General features: G+C 33.1%; 1 protein-coding gene across 2 annotated transcripts; it reads right to left on the reverse strand.

Moving 5' to 3' along the window:
* Positions 1-6,816: 6,816 nt before the first annotated feature.
* LOC110663179 (omega-6 fatty acid desaturase, chloroplastic) lies at positions 6,817-13,487 on the reverse strand. Of its 2 annotated transcripts, XM_058139278.1 has the most exons (10): positions 13,149-13,487; positions 13,000-13,054; positions 11,086-11,324; positions 10,130-10,273; positions 9,860-10,011; positions 9,245-9,367; positions 8,904-9,081; positions 8,183-8,301; positions 7,583-7,697; positions 6,817-7,294 (listed from the first exon to the last, which is right to left on the reverse strand). In XM_058139278.1, the coding sequence occupies exons 1-10, from the start codon at positions 13,185-13,187 to the stop codon at positions 7,133-7,135; spliced, it is 1,326 nt and encodes a 441-aa protein (XP_057995261.1). In that variant the 5' UTR covers positions 13,188-13,487; the 3' UTR covers positions 6,817-7,132. The 2 variants fall into 2 exon arrangements, with proteins under 2 accessions (XP_057995261.1, XP_021678117.1); XM_021822425.2 differs by lacking the exon at positions 9,245-9,367 and having other exon boundaries at positions 13,149-13,402.
* Positions 13,488-14,004: the final 517 nt, after the last annotated feature.

Genomic DNA, 14,004 nt, shown 5'->3' on the forward strand with positions numbered 1-14,004 from the left:
CATGACAAGGCAAACTCACTCCACTAATCGAAATCAATGAGGGAGGTGGCTAGCTAGAGTACTCATCCAAACTCACCTCAGACTGGCAAGCTAGAGAGAAAGGAATATAGTCAAACTCACCCCATAAATGGAGGAGGAACATAATGATATTGCCATGCCACGTATGAATCAAAAACAATTTAAATCAAGTTATTCAAATATTTCACGCAAAACACAAATCAATTTCCAATTCAAATTTCCATTCATAAAATGGCAACACAGCATTTCGCGAAACCATAATTAGCACAACTAATTCACAATGCATAACTAAATAAATTTTCAATTAGAAAACGATAAATTAAAGTTTATTGCGCACAAACCTGATGTGAGTCGCCTCTAGACCTTGACTCAGTTTGTCCTATCCTTTTTCAGGTCTTTTTCAGCTAAAACACACAATTAATAGTGTTTCAGTATCTTGTCTCACAATAAATCCAATAATTAATTTATATATACTTAATTCCAACCCCAATATGCTTAAACTAATGTTCTTGAAAATTTTCATTTCGAAGTTACTATTCACAACACTATTCAAGTCAATTTGTTGACTTTCTAATGCTTAATAGGTATGGGAATTCTAATTTCATCCACATACCACATTTTGGTTACCTAACTTGTTGGTTTTTGTTATTTTCCTCAAATCTTAAGTCTCTTAGGTGAAATTCCAAAATTTCATATTTGGTGTCCTGTTTTACATTGCTCCATTGGTCAAGTTACTGTGGTAATTTGGCTAAGTTTTCTTCATAGAAGTTGTTTCTTATTGTCTTAACTTTATTTCTCTTTTTGAATCACTCCATTTGGAGTTTTGTAGCTCTAGTTATAGCCATTTGAACATGGCTGGCTGGATTTGGTATTACCCAAAATTCTAGGCAATTTCTTGGATAATGTCAGTTTTTGCACATTGACTGCAGGTGATTTTTCAAATAGGTTATGGTCAAAATTTAGGTTTGTTTTCTCCATGAAAGTTGGAGGGCTATGTCTCAGCTTTCTAGAGATATAAAATTCAGGTCAATTGGACCTTCCTAGACCAAGTTATGGTCATTTACGTAACTACTGTTTATTTGGTCATTTTTGTACAAGTCAGTGTGCCTAATTTCGGATTTGGTCTAATTGTTCACTAAGTTATGGTCACTTTCTGGGCATGATTCCTAGATAAAAAATGTGCCATTTTGTGTCTAATTTCATTTCCAATTGGCCTCATACCAATTGGATGGGTAAATTTTCAATTTTGGTCCCTGAAAGGGACCTAAGTCAAACTGCCTGTAGATTGAACTTGACTAATCCGAATTGAAACTTGGTTCCAACAATTTATACACACCACAAATGGTCACAATTGACCATTTTTCAACTCAAATAAGGTCAACTACATCAATTGAACAATTCTCAAATTTATTTCCAATTTTTCACATGCTCAAAACCCTAAATTACATAAAGTTCAATCTAATACATTTCAAAGTGTACATTCATAATCTACACACCTAATTCACCTCAAATAACCATTCAAAACCATCAAACTCATTCATATCAAACCCTAATCCTAGCTGGATGAATTTCATATTTGGTCCCTCAATAATTGTTTTTGTTTGATTTTACACAATTTCTAAGTTAAGTGAGCTACATACACAACAAATAAACTAAGATTTTCAAATTCAATCACTTACCTCAATTAGAGCTTTTCCCTCTTCCCAAACCTTTGATTCCTTTCTTCTTTTTGCTCCTACGTTGCTTAGCAAGGTCCAAAGACAATTTAATTAAGAAACCTACAAGTTTTATGGCTGATTTTTGGGTTCACAAGAGCTTGAAAATGGGGTTTCAATGGAGTTTTGAGAGAGAGAAGTGAGAGAGAGATGGGGACATTTTTTGAAGAAGAAGAAGACATTTCCCATTTTTTTCTTTTTCCTTTTTGTTATTTTATAGATAATTAACTTAATTGACTTGGGAAATATTTGTAGGAAAAATTAAATTGGATTTTTGACATCACCCATGATGTCATCCAAGTGATATAAGCATGATGTAATAAACTTTTTCAATTTTCTCTTTCTTTTGTATTTATTTTTTCATTAGTTCTTTAATTTAATTTTTGATCCCGAAATTTTCTTTTGTCTAATTTTATTGGACAGTTAGGTCAGGTGTCAGCTCGAGGGGTGAATTAACCAAATTGCCCATTGCCGGTTTAATCCGGTTTGCAAGTTATTGATATTTCTCCCAGATCCCTGACCTAATTATTTGATCTGCTTATTAATTCTTTTTCGTGATTTTCTCTTTTCCAATGTGTTCCCAATGGTCCTAAGGACCGCGGCGTTACATTTTATGGTTCGAAATTGGAGTTTAGACTGACCTCGCAGCCACTTCCGAGAAGGTCACCCATCGCTGTCACTCCCGGCTCCTTTAACTTTTTGTGTTCTGTTTTTCTTATTTATACTTAACTATTTGGCAATTACTAATTATTTATGTTCAGGGCTTAACTAGGTGTCTTAGATGTAGTTCTAATTCTCTTAATTGTCTAGACTGACACCGGTCACCGAAACAGTAACATATACTAGGCTATGCAAATAGGGCTGTTACAACACTGTAGATGGGTAAGGGGCGTCACATTGAAATCAAGGTGAGTGCTAAGAAATCCCTTAAATTTTTAAAGCTTTTGCTATCAAGTTAGGGTTTTGTACAATTAGAGTTTTCATTATATGAAACCTATTTAATGCTATTATACTTGTATTATAACTATTTGATGTATATTTATTAAGAAGCATTAATGATATGGTAAAGAAAATTAAATGAATTGTTGTTGTGCATTAAGTGGGAATTCTGGACAGCTTGAGTCTAGTAGAGTTAAATGCCTATAACTTGAGCTACATAACTCCAATTAATGTAAAACTAAAGGAAAATTAAATATAAGACAATATACTAAAATTTTCATGGAGACAAGTTGCCCTAATTCTGTGTGTAGATACTTGAAATAATTGCTAGATTTAAGTTACAATACCTGGAACCTAGGAGCAGGGCACCCTGGACAGTTCAGATTAATATGAGTATAACTCACTCTAGGAAACTCCAAATTAGGTAATTCTTGATTTGTTGAAAAGCTAATACATAAAGGAAAAACTTTCCTGAAGAATAAAATGACAAATTCAAAGTGCAACTTGTTCAAATCTGGGCTCTAAAAATTGCCTAGAATCTGTCATGCAATTAATAAAGTAAAGCATTTGAACCTGTCCTATTTACTTGAACATAACTCACTATATATAATTCCAAACAAGGTAAATTTTACCTTATTAGAAAGCTAAGACACAGAGGAATAACTTTCATGAAGAACCCTTGACCCAAAACTGACTAGAAGATACCTGAATTAGGGCTGGAATCCGGCAATGTAAAACTGAAACCCTAAAAATTGACTAAATGAACAGTATACACTAAATTAAGCAGAATTCACTCTACAAAACTCTAAATTGAGTAATTCTTGAACCTGTGTAATCCTGAGTCACAAGGGAACAATTCATATGAAGATCATGATGCTAAATTATGACTGTAACCTATACAAATTTGTATGATAAAGTGAGTCTAGAAATCTGCCTAGATTCTGAAAGTGACCTAAAACCTGAGATTTGATCACCAAAATAGTTTTAGCAAAATGATCATAACTCAAGTTACACAAATGCAAATTGAATGATTCTAAAATCAAAATACACATAAGACATAGATCTACAATTCTCGTGAGGAAGGTATGGCCTAATTCCTACTGTGGCCAAATCTAAGTACCAAATCTAGAATTTATGAAATGTAAGCATAATTATTTAAAATGTGAAATTATAATTAATGCCAATGGCATGTTAAGCATGAATGACATGTGAAATTGTATTTGGGATCTATGTTCCCGTGATGCATGAGATGAGGACATAATGAGAAGCTTGAATTTCAAATGATAATAAATTAGCTCGAGTATGCCTAGATAGTAGTGAATGGGTTGGATAGATTGGCATGCCAAGAAGGGATCAGATTAGCAGTACTGCCCTAGGCTTCTATGCCCGAATACCATTGGCAGGCACCGAGTGTCCAATATGGTTAACCCTTATTCATGATTTCTTTGAATAATCATTGGCAGGCACGGACTGTCCGATATGATTATTCCCATGGCTTTTATGCCCAATTATATTGCATACCCGGCAGGCACCTACGTGTCCGACGATATGATAGCCCGTGGCACCGAGTGTCCAACGCCAGTAAAACTCGCATATCCAATCCAAACAGTCCTGTTAAAGATTACTTTGAGCACTGAAATAAATTATGAAAGTTGAATATCGAAATAAAGAAAGTGAAAGATCCTATGGAAATAAATATTTCCAAAGATCGTGAAAATATGGAAATATGAGAAAATAAGAGAAAAATATTATGAAAGGTATCCAAATTAGTTATGTAGTTAAACACATGAGATGACTATAAAAAATTTTATTGTTACAAACTCTATATTCTTCTTAAAATGACTTATGAATATTTAAATATGCATTTCATTATTTCATACAAGCATGAAGATTATTTTTGTTTGTATATGGTATTTTTGTTATGTTAGTACACCACTAAGTAGAAAATACTTAGCGCGATGGTTTCTCCTCACGCAGGTCCAGGCGATAAGACTCAGTAGATTTGGATAGAGCTTTTAAAACTAATATGCAATTAGTCATTGTCGCCTCCGCACACCATTCTGGTAGAGATCACCAGCCTATAGTAGTGCATGACTACGTGCATTGTAATTAGACACAAAGATGTAATTAAATGTTTTTAGATGTATGATACATGTATACATTTTGTAAATGAATGAAATGAAGAAAAGTTATGTATAGAAATGGATATGAATAGATAAATAAATATGAGTTGAGATGTTGAAATTGTTATATATTTGAGATTTTCAATAGGGATTATTTTAATAGGTTAATTCTTTAGCAGGTAAAATGTTAATAATATGGGGAAACTTTTAAAATTTTTCATTTAAAATTTTCTTAATAAATTATGATGAAATTAGATTGACCATCTATTGAATAAGATAAGATTAGGTGTTTGGGCACAGAATGTGGTATTCCTTTGCTTGGCTACACTGTAGTTCGAGTAAGGAGGTGTTATAGGTGAGACATGCATTAGTCGTTTCAAGTTTCAAGAATTTCTCCTAACTGACAAAATCCATTTGTCACAGATTATTAGTTATGAATTTAGTTTGATTAACTTAGCCTTAACCAAAAAAGTAATTTTTACAAGTAAATCACCTAAAACCCTTGAGCCTATCCAATACATTCAGTCCAACAAACCCATGAGAGAACAATTGTTTGCTTTTTAGAGTGCTAATTATGTTCCCAGAGACAAGCAAAGAAAAATCTTATGGTGCAAGCACAAAGTGAGGCATGAAAGGAAGTATAAGTGAGCGAAATGAAGTGAAGCAAAATAAGGTAAAAAAAAAAAAAAAAAACAGAATGAAAAGAAATAAAGTAGACCAAAATAAAAACAAAAACTTTGCACACCCCAAATACATTCTTGACATTGTCCTTAATATCAAATGTAGATAATGCACGCTGAAATGTAAAAATGATGGACATTGCGTAAAAGATCATAGCATATCTATTAATTTGTGGCAAGGAGTCAATATCAACAAAAAAGAAAAAGTTGGGCTTTAATCATGATCTAAAATAGGCTTTATGGTGCTGTAATGTCTATATATTAGTTATCCATAAGCTATTACATCAAAATAGTCGTACTGCTAAACATTACAACGCAATCTAAAATTCTGCTGATGGGGAGGATGGTCCACTATTGCGATCCAAATCTGAAAAGGGACGAGACCCAAAACCAAACTGAAGAAACGCCTTCCCCTTGCCCTGAAAGGACTATGTTTAGTGAAACCCGAGAGATGACGGAAGGTGGAAGCCTCCTTTAGAGAGAACTTTCAAGACAGGAGGTAATTTTATTTTATATTTAATAGATTTGCTAATAGTTTTTCGTTTCCTCTGTAATAAAATTATATTTCCCCAATAAAAATTCATTAATTGACTAAGTTTTTTTTCTTGAGACATTAATTGACCAAGTTGAAAAAATATATAATATAATAATATAAGTAACTAAATGAATTGATGGCGTTAGTGTTTTTGGGTACTGTTATATAAAATATTTAATTATTAATATTTTCAAAACAGGTATATATATATATATATATATATATATATATATATATATATATATATATATATATATATATATATATATATATTATCATCATTATATCTTGTTCAGATAGACACAAAAACTAAATGGGTTCTTACCTAACTCCCTAAATTGATTGACATGGCAATGATAACTAACAAAAAAAAAAAAAAAAAAAAACACTCCAATTGAAGATGACTTCTAATTATGTCATCATGAACGAGAACGCAGGCAAACACAAGTTCATTATTTTTGGAACTTCCCTTTACTTATTATATTTTTTTTTTTTTGAAAAATCCTTTACTTATTATCAATCATAATCTTATAACCCTCTTTCCCCAATAAAATTATTTTTAATGCATTTTAACGAGTATTAGTCATAACTTAAAAAAAAAAAAGTTTCCAGCAGTTTTTCGGCAACATTAAAAGGGTGCTTTTAAAAGAAGATATTTTATAATAATATAATCCTCATGCTTGATTTACTTATTCATACTGGTGAGCTGAGCTCTGACCCATCTCTGGCTAATCTGTAAAAACATCATAGCTGATACAGAAAATGATCATAAGAAAAAGGGGTTTGATCATTCAAGGAAAATCCAATTTTCTCGCACAACCTTTGTCATTGCACTGTATTTCACCTCATCAGGAAGGAAATAATAATATAATCAAGATCTAATCCTTGGATGTTATCATTCTTTACATAAGCTTTTGATCTAGAACCAAAATAGTAGTGAACTTCCAGGGAACCTTCATTGGGATAATTATCCTTCCTTCTAGTAGAAATGTTGTAAAAGAATGTTCAACATCAGCAAGAACATGCAAAGAATTATAACTGCATACCTAATTTGACCCAGTGAGAAAAGGATAAGAGATAAGTAGGAACCAAAATGCAGTGGACCCAATGAGTCACAAAAGTTCAAGCATAATCAGGCATCACTCTTTTCAGGAATGTAATTGGTTGGGATTCTTCAGAGGCAAGCTTGTCAAAAGCAATGTAATTTTCATCCTTGTCATAAACATGGCACATTGTCATTATTGTCTTCATTAAACGCCAATTCCATGTAGCCTCATTTAGATACTGTTAAAAGCACGAATGGAAGAACTTGATCAAACCGTACAAATCAATCATTTTGCTTTGTAGTAAGTTTCATATTTTTTTTTTTTTTTTGTGAAATTTATTTATCTTTTTGGCCTCTGTGGAAGCTGGGAGGAGAGTAGAATAAATAATTATTTTTCTTTTTTTTTTATTTTTTCTTTTCAGATTGTATAACAACTAAATTAAGATTCATTTAGGCAGCATATTCAAGTATAAGCTAATAGAAATTCCATTCTAATTAAAAAATTTTGAAAAGTAAATTGATCTTACCTTTCCCCAATTGTCTTGAATAGATTTATGAGCTGCCCGTAGATTATAGCTTGGTATCCTTGCAGAAATATGGTGGGGGATGTGGACACTGATATCATGACAGAGGACCTCAATCCTGCAAAGTGGAAAATCATCAATTTTTCACTCATTTTTACAGGTAGCAAGTATTTTATCATGCAAACCAGCAACTAAGGGAAATTTTAGATCTTTTCTGGCTGCATTCGTTTGAAACAATTCCAGTCTTGAAAAGACTTTAAGCATGTATAATATCTCATAGATAAAGCTCTCTGCTTCCCTTATCTGTGTTCATTATGCAGACAAGTACTAAAAATGGCCTTGGTACTAATTCTTGTCAACAGATCTAAATTTCCACGATTTAAGGATTTCTAGGACACCCAAGCAGGAATATTAACTCTTTTTGCAAGAATTTTAAAAATAAATAAATAAATAACAGCCTTCAACAAAGCGTAAGGAATTAAGTGGAATCCACTATCTATGTCTAACTGCATCATCTTGTAGAATATATTCCAAGTCTATTGCCAATCAAAAACCAAGAGACTACAGAGGGTAGACATGATCACAGCAGAAAAGACTAATTACCAATGAGGATAATCACAATGAACTGTTCCATTAAGCTGGGCTTGAGCTGCATTCCACTCCTCTGAAGATTTAAAAGGAATGTGTGGAGCTGTATGATGCACCATTGTGAACGTACTCATCTATGAAATCCAAGGAAAACAATGACAATTAGATCCAAGGATAGATAAAACGCAATTCCATTATTAAGTCATCCTGTGCAAGAAAAAACAGAGATCACCAAGTCAAAGCATTGAGCAACCCACAGTCAAACATATGTTCTATAGTTAATCCAGAACCAAAGAACTCTATGATGAGCTAATATATTTAATTACCATGAAATGGAACAGCAAACTAAAAATACTATCAAACTTAATCTTAAAAGAGAGGTGTAGAGGCATGATTTTCAGTGGGGATTACAATTTCATGCAAGGTACAGTTCTAATAAACATAAATGTTTGCATTGCATTCACCAAAACGAAGCATTAGTACTATTTCATGAACCAACAAATAATATGCAGTTTCAGTTGCATCTAGCCTAACTAAAAGGGTTTATGCACTGAAGATTGATTTGAATTATATTTCCAATCACGAATTCTAACATGATGACATCACCACATTAGGCACAACGAAACCTACAAAAAAATCATTTAAAGAAAAAAAAAAACACTGAAAAGACGCAACAATCCAACACGTTCATTACTGAATTATGACACAACTATTAAAGATCAGAAAGTAGCATTACCCAAAAGTGATAGCCCAACCATGGCATTAACCAGAACTTGATCCATCCCATGATCCCTGTTTTATAGATAATCAATGGCCATCCAATTGCCATAAATGCAAAAACACAAGCCAAACTTATCTTCACCCTTTTAACTTCATTTGGTCTAAACTTTTTTATGTCAAAGTGCCACATCAACCTGTTAGGATCCTTATAAATGTTAGGACAAATGTATATTGAATAGAAATTTATGAATGAAGTTCATAAGTTACTAGCCAAAATATGCTGATGAGAAGGACCAAACCAAGAGATTAGAAACATTATCATTCTCAACATTCATACTCCTATTATTGGTAGCATACCAGTGAGCTATGGACATCCAAGGCCGAAATGGGCCATATCCATATATAATTGCTTTGCGGAACAGAGGAGATGAATCAAATTCTTCTTTCAAAATAGGATGCCAAGCTGTATCCCCAACCAACCTATAAATATAAGAAGAATGGGGGAAATTTGATAATTCAAAAGCTAAGACAAAGGGAAAAGGGCTATCGCCTAGACTGATTACTAAGCAAGCAACAAAATAATCCATTTTTACGTTACAAATACATCTGTGTGATAACAAGGACCCAACAAGTAAAAAGGGTTGGTTTCCCATGTACAGATATATAGCATATGCATAAAATGTTTGTATGACTGTGCGCATATCATGTTATACAGTGCCCAGCATAACTCTGCATACTCAAATATTGGATGCAACATTTTTATTTAAACAATATGAAATATAGACTGTGAATCACTCTGTAAACATTTTATTGTTCTTTATTCTTCTAGCTTAAGAAATGCTGACATTCTAATAAAATATTCCTTTCCAATCCCAATATGCCAGGATGTTGCTGACTACTTGCATGATTGTGACACATGAAATGGAACTACTACTACATAATTAACAAATTAATAAGGAATATCTTACAGACATGTTGGTTTTTGCATGATGCCTGTCATGCTTAAACCTCCATGGCTCATATGGGTATATTAGTGGCAGAAAGGCTAGAGTTCCCACAATGTCTTCCACTAATTTGTTCCTTGAAAATGACTTGTGAGCACAATCATGTCCTACAACAAAAAACTGAATGAAGGGAGAAAAAAAAAGTGTTGATCAATATACATTTGATGATACTTTCAAAAAGTAAAGAAGCCTATGAACAAATTAGATAACCTAAAGAAAAAATGTGTATAGAACTAACCCCAGTTACTGCAGTCCCTGTCCATGCCCAAGCCAGAGGAAGTAGGTACCATGGGGCCTTTGAAATCATAAAGAGCCCCAATGCATATGAAGTGGCTGATATTAAAACTGACTTCCATGCTTTCACATCATCGATTTCAAACACCTTAAAAGCAAAAATTAAAAGAGAGAAGAACAAAAGACATTAATTTCAAAATTTCAGTAATTTTTATATCAAGCCAATGAGTATTCAATAATCAACTGTAATTCTCTAATGAAGTTTCTTATTATCTACGGCCTCGGCCTTGTTAAAAAGTGTACAAGAGGACCTTTACAAAATCCCGTTGAAGCAACATTTGCGGAGGGAAATCTAGAAAAGTCTTATCATCCTTCAGAATTTTCCTATTACTATGTTCTTAGCCCTCAAAATTGCAAATAATGTTTAAGGACGAGACAATATCTGGATTACTCCCATCAAGTACCCTGCTTTGGCATATAGCAAAATTAGGTCATAGTTTGATGCAGGATATCAAGAGTCATCTAGATTGGTATTGAGAAATTGGCATCAAAGTGTGAAGCATCATTCGACACTAATACTCTTTTCTATCCAAACAGAAAATATTGATCTAGAATCATGCCATTCATGACACTTGAAATGGGTGCATAATGTTCATGTACCCTTGGATCAATGGATCCCACTGATTCAAAGTTTCACAATGTTTATGCACCCACTTTCTTGTACCACTTTGTATGCCATTTAAAATTTTCCTGATGTCATGTATGCTTAGTGGAAAATATACGAGAATGCTTAGTGGAAAATATACGAGAGTAAACTAAACTTGTGAACAGAATAATGGTACTCAAAAAATTAACTAAGATCCCTAGAACTAGAATAGAAAAACTCTAAAACTATGGACCATGCTCAGGACAGAGAACATAAATCAGTCAAACCTGTGATTCAGCTTCTGGAAATTTTACCTTTTTGGGCAGAGTATCAATGATTTCCTTTAATGTAATATTTCTAGGAAGTGGTTCTCCAATTTGCCTGAAGCCGTAACTTTCTGCTAACTGCTTTCTATACTGAGCACTGTCTGCTGAAGATGGTACAACTGGAACTGCCACTGCTTGTACAGGTTTGGTCCTTCTCAAGTGGAATAAACCATGTTTCTCTTTCTCTCCTTTCTGAAGAAGCCCGTCCCATGTCGAGTGATGAATGCCTACAAAAAAGCATTACAACGTGGCTATAACATATAAGAGAAAAGTATACAGGCAGTGACACAAGGATATAAGGCTTGCACTATTTCAATGATGAGCACAGACTATAAGCATGGCAGAAGCTATTCAAGCCAATGCTCCTAGCCCACATGAAGAAACTACTTAAAATTTTTAACGAAGCCCGACTGATAAATGGCAAGATAATGGATGAAGAAGCGAAGGAGACAAGTTATTTTATATACTTCTGAAGTTTATTATAACTGAGAACAATTCAACTTTGAGTTGTCCCAAGAAAGCTGCAGCAACAATGGAAATGAGATTTTTTTTTTTTTTTGTTGGGTTAGATGGAGAAGGTGGTTAAAATGACCGGTTCTTTGCCAAACTCAATAGCCATGAAGGAAAATTTGTCTTTTAAAAATTTGAGGTTACCAAAAACATTCAAAGAAAGATATTATACTATCCAAGTTATAGAAGGCAATCTAAGGATCAAGTAAAAGGCCGGCAAGCAGCTTGGCTGTGTAGCGAAACTAATAGTTTCAATTAAACTTTTGAAGTTATTATCAAAGATTGTCTGAATTCTGAAGACAGACATATTCTGATGATGGTGTATGAAATGAATTAGGTTAAATAACTAACTCTAAGCTTCACTAAAATCAGAAAACTCATGTAGACAGTGGGAAACTTAAGGCGTACACCAAGTTCTGTGAAAATTTCTTTAGAAATCTTTCATTGTAATGGAAAATAAAATAACTGGAGTTAGATTGTGGAGTAAATTGCTTTTAATCATCTAGAATTTGACAATTACAAGTTTACTAACACAGCTTATCAAAATTTCAAGTATTTCAATGATTTTCTTAGAAGAAGAAATAGAGAAAAATGGTGGGGAGGAGTGGGAAAGAGAGGACAAGAAATCAAGATCAGAAGCTATCAAAAGCTATATATCAGGCAATAACTGGATATCAATTATGCGTTTCCAGTACTGTTAAACTGTCTCTAAAGGCAAGACTTGGCAACAGATAAAACTGAATCCATACTATCTAAGGATGCAGGCACCAGCAAGGCCACCAAGTGCATTATACAATTCATAATCAAAACAGAAAGTAACTGTCATCCTATTAGGAACCAAACAGAGAATTTATATATGCGACTGCAAATGATCTTCCATATTCCACTTCCACTTCCTCTGAATCCTCCTAAACTTATATCCCTTGCAAAAAGGTCATATATCATCCAAATAAGAGGTTCTATGTCGTATTCTGCGTTTCACCAATTGCAGAACCCTCAGCACAAATTGATTAGTACACTAGTACTAGCATGGGATATCTAGGAACTCACAAGCAGCAATACTTAAAAATTTTTCTCAGATGAAATAGTTAATAGTACCTAGAAGGTGTTAGACTACAAAAACTGAGCACCAGTCCACCTTTTGATGGATATAACAACACATCACGAGTTGATGTTTCAATTTTAAAGGCAAAAGGATAGTCGTCGATTTACAAAGCATCCGTCCACTTGTTTAAGAGAACATTTTCTTCCTATATTCTAAACCATTATTGGGCAATCTAAAATGATCAGATGAACTTACAATGCAGTCAAGAACCAACACAACAGAGAACCCCAACTAGAGAAAAACGATGAAGTTCCAACCATATTGCAGAGATTGAGAAAAAAACTTACCTGGAGATAAATGGGTAGTAATCCTCTGACTCCGGATTTGCCCCGGTTTGGGGTTCTGAGAATCAAACCAAACAAACACTAATAAATTTCACACACCAAAAAAATTAACACAACAACTTTCCGAGAGAGAAAGACATAGATGCGGTTACCACGAAGAGGAAAACAGAATCAGCAATTCTGCAACCCATTGAGAAGAAATGCTATTGCAAAGAACACCCCCTCTTTCCTTCCCCTCTGGCCCTCTTAAACAAAAAGGATACAGACTTCTATGAGTTTGTGATAGAGAAGGAGAGAAGGGGATAGGCTTTGTTTCCTCTTTTCCTCTGTGCTGTGAAGGACAAAAGAGGAGCTCAAGAGTTCGCTAGCATGTAGGCAGCCTTATATATAGTTAGTAAAATGCCAAAGAGAACAGCGAGAGTGGGAGTTGTGGATAGAAAAATGAGGAGCCACAGCAGCCCTTTGTTCCAGATGCGTGGCTGGCTGCTACTCACCCAACAAATCTCTCTTTTTTCAGTAAAAATATTCTATGCAATATGATAAAATTTACATAAAATTGGCTGTAATTAATGACTATTCTAGTTACATAAAAATAAGTTCACAAAATATAATATAAAAAATAGTTAATATGACCAAATCAATAAATTTTCCTTTTTTGGTAGATACAGAGGTTATCAATTTTATTTTATTTTTTAATATACTATCCAATTTATATTATTTTATTCAAATTTAAATAACTTATATCATTAAATTATTTTTTAAAATTAATAAATTTTTTTAATAACTCATAATTTAAACTAAATTAAAAAAAAACATTTTAAAAATACTATAATAAAATTATTAATAAAAAATAACCTGATTGGTCTCTAAAGTGATATTTCAAATTCGAATTTTTTTCATCTAATTTTTTAAGATTATAAATTATCATAGTAAAATAGAGAGAGCTATCTTTTACTCTTTAATTCTATAATTATAATTGATTTATTGTATTTTTATTGAATAAAAATG

The sequence above is a fragment of the Hevea brasiliensis genome, chromosome 17 (genome assembly GCF_030052815.1).
Source record: "Hevea brasiliensis isolate MT/VB/25A 57/8 chromosome 17, ASM3005281v1, whole genome shotgun sequence".
NCBI classification, from domain to species: Eukaryota; Viridiplantae; Streptophyta; class Magnoliopsida; order Malpighiales; family Euphorbiaceae; genus Hevea; species Hevea brasiliensis.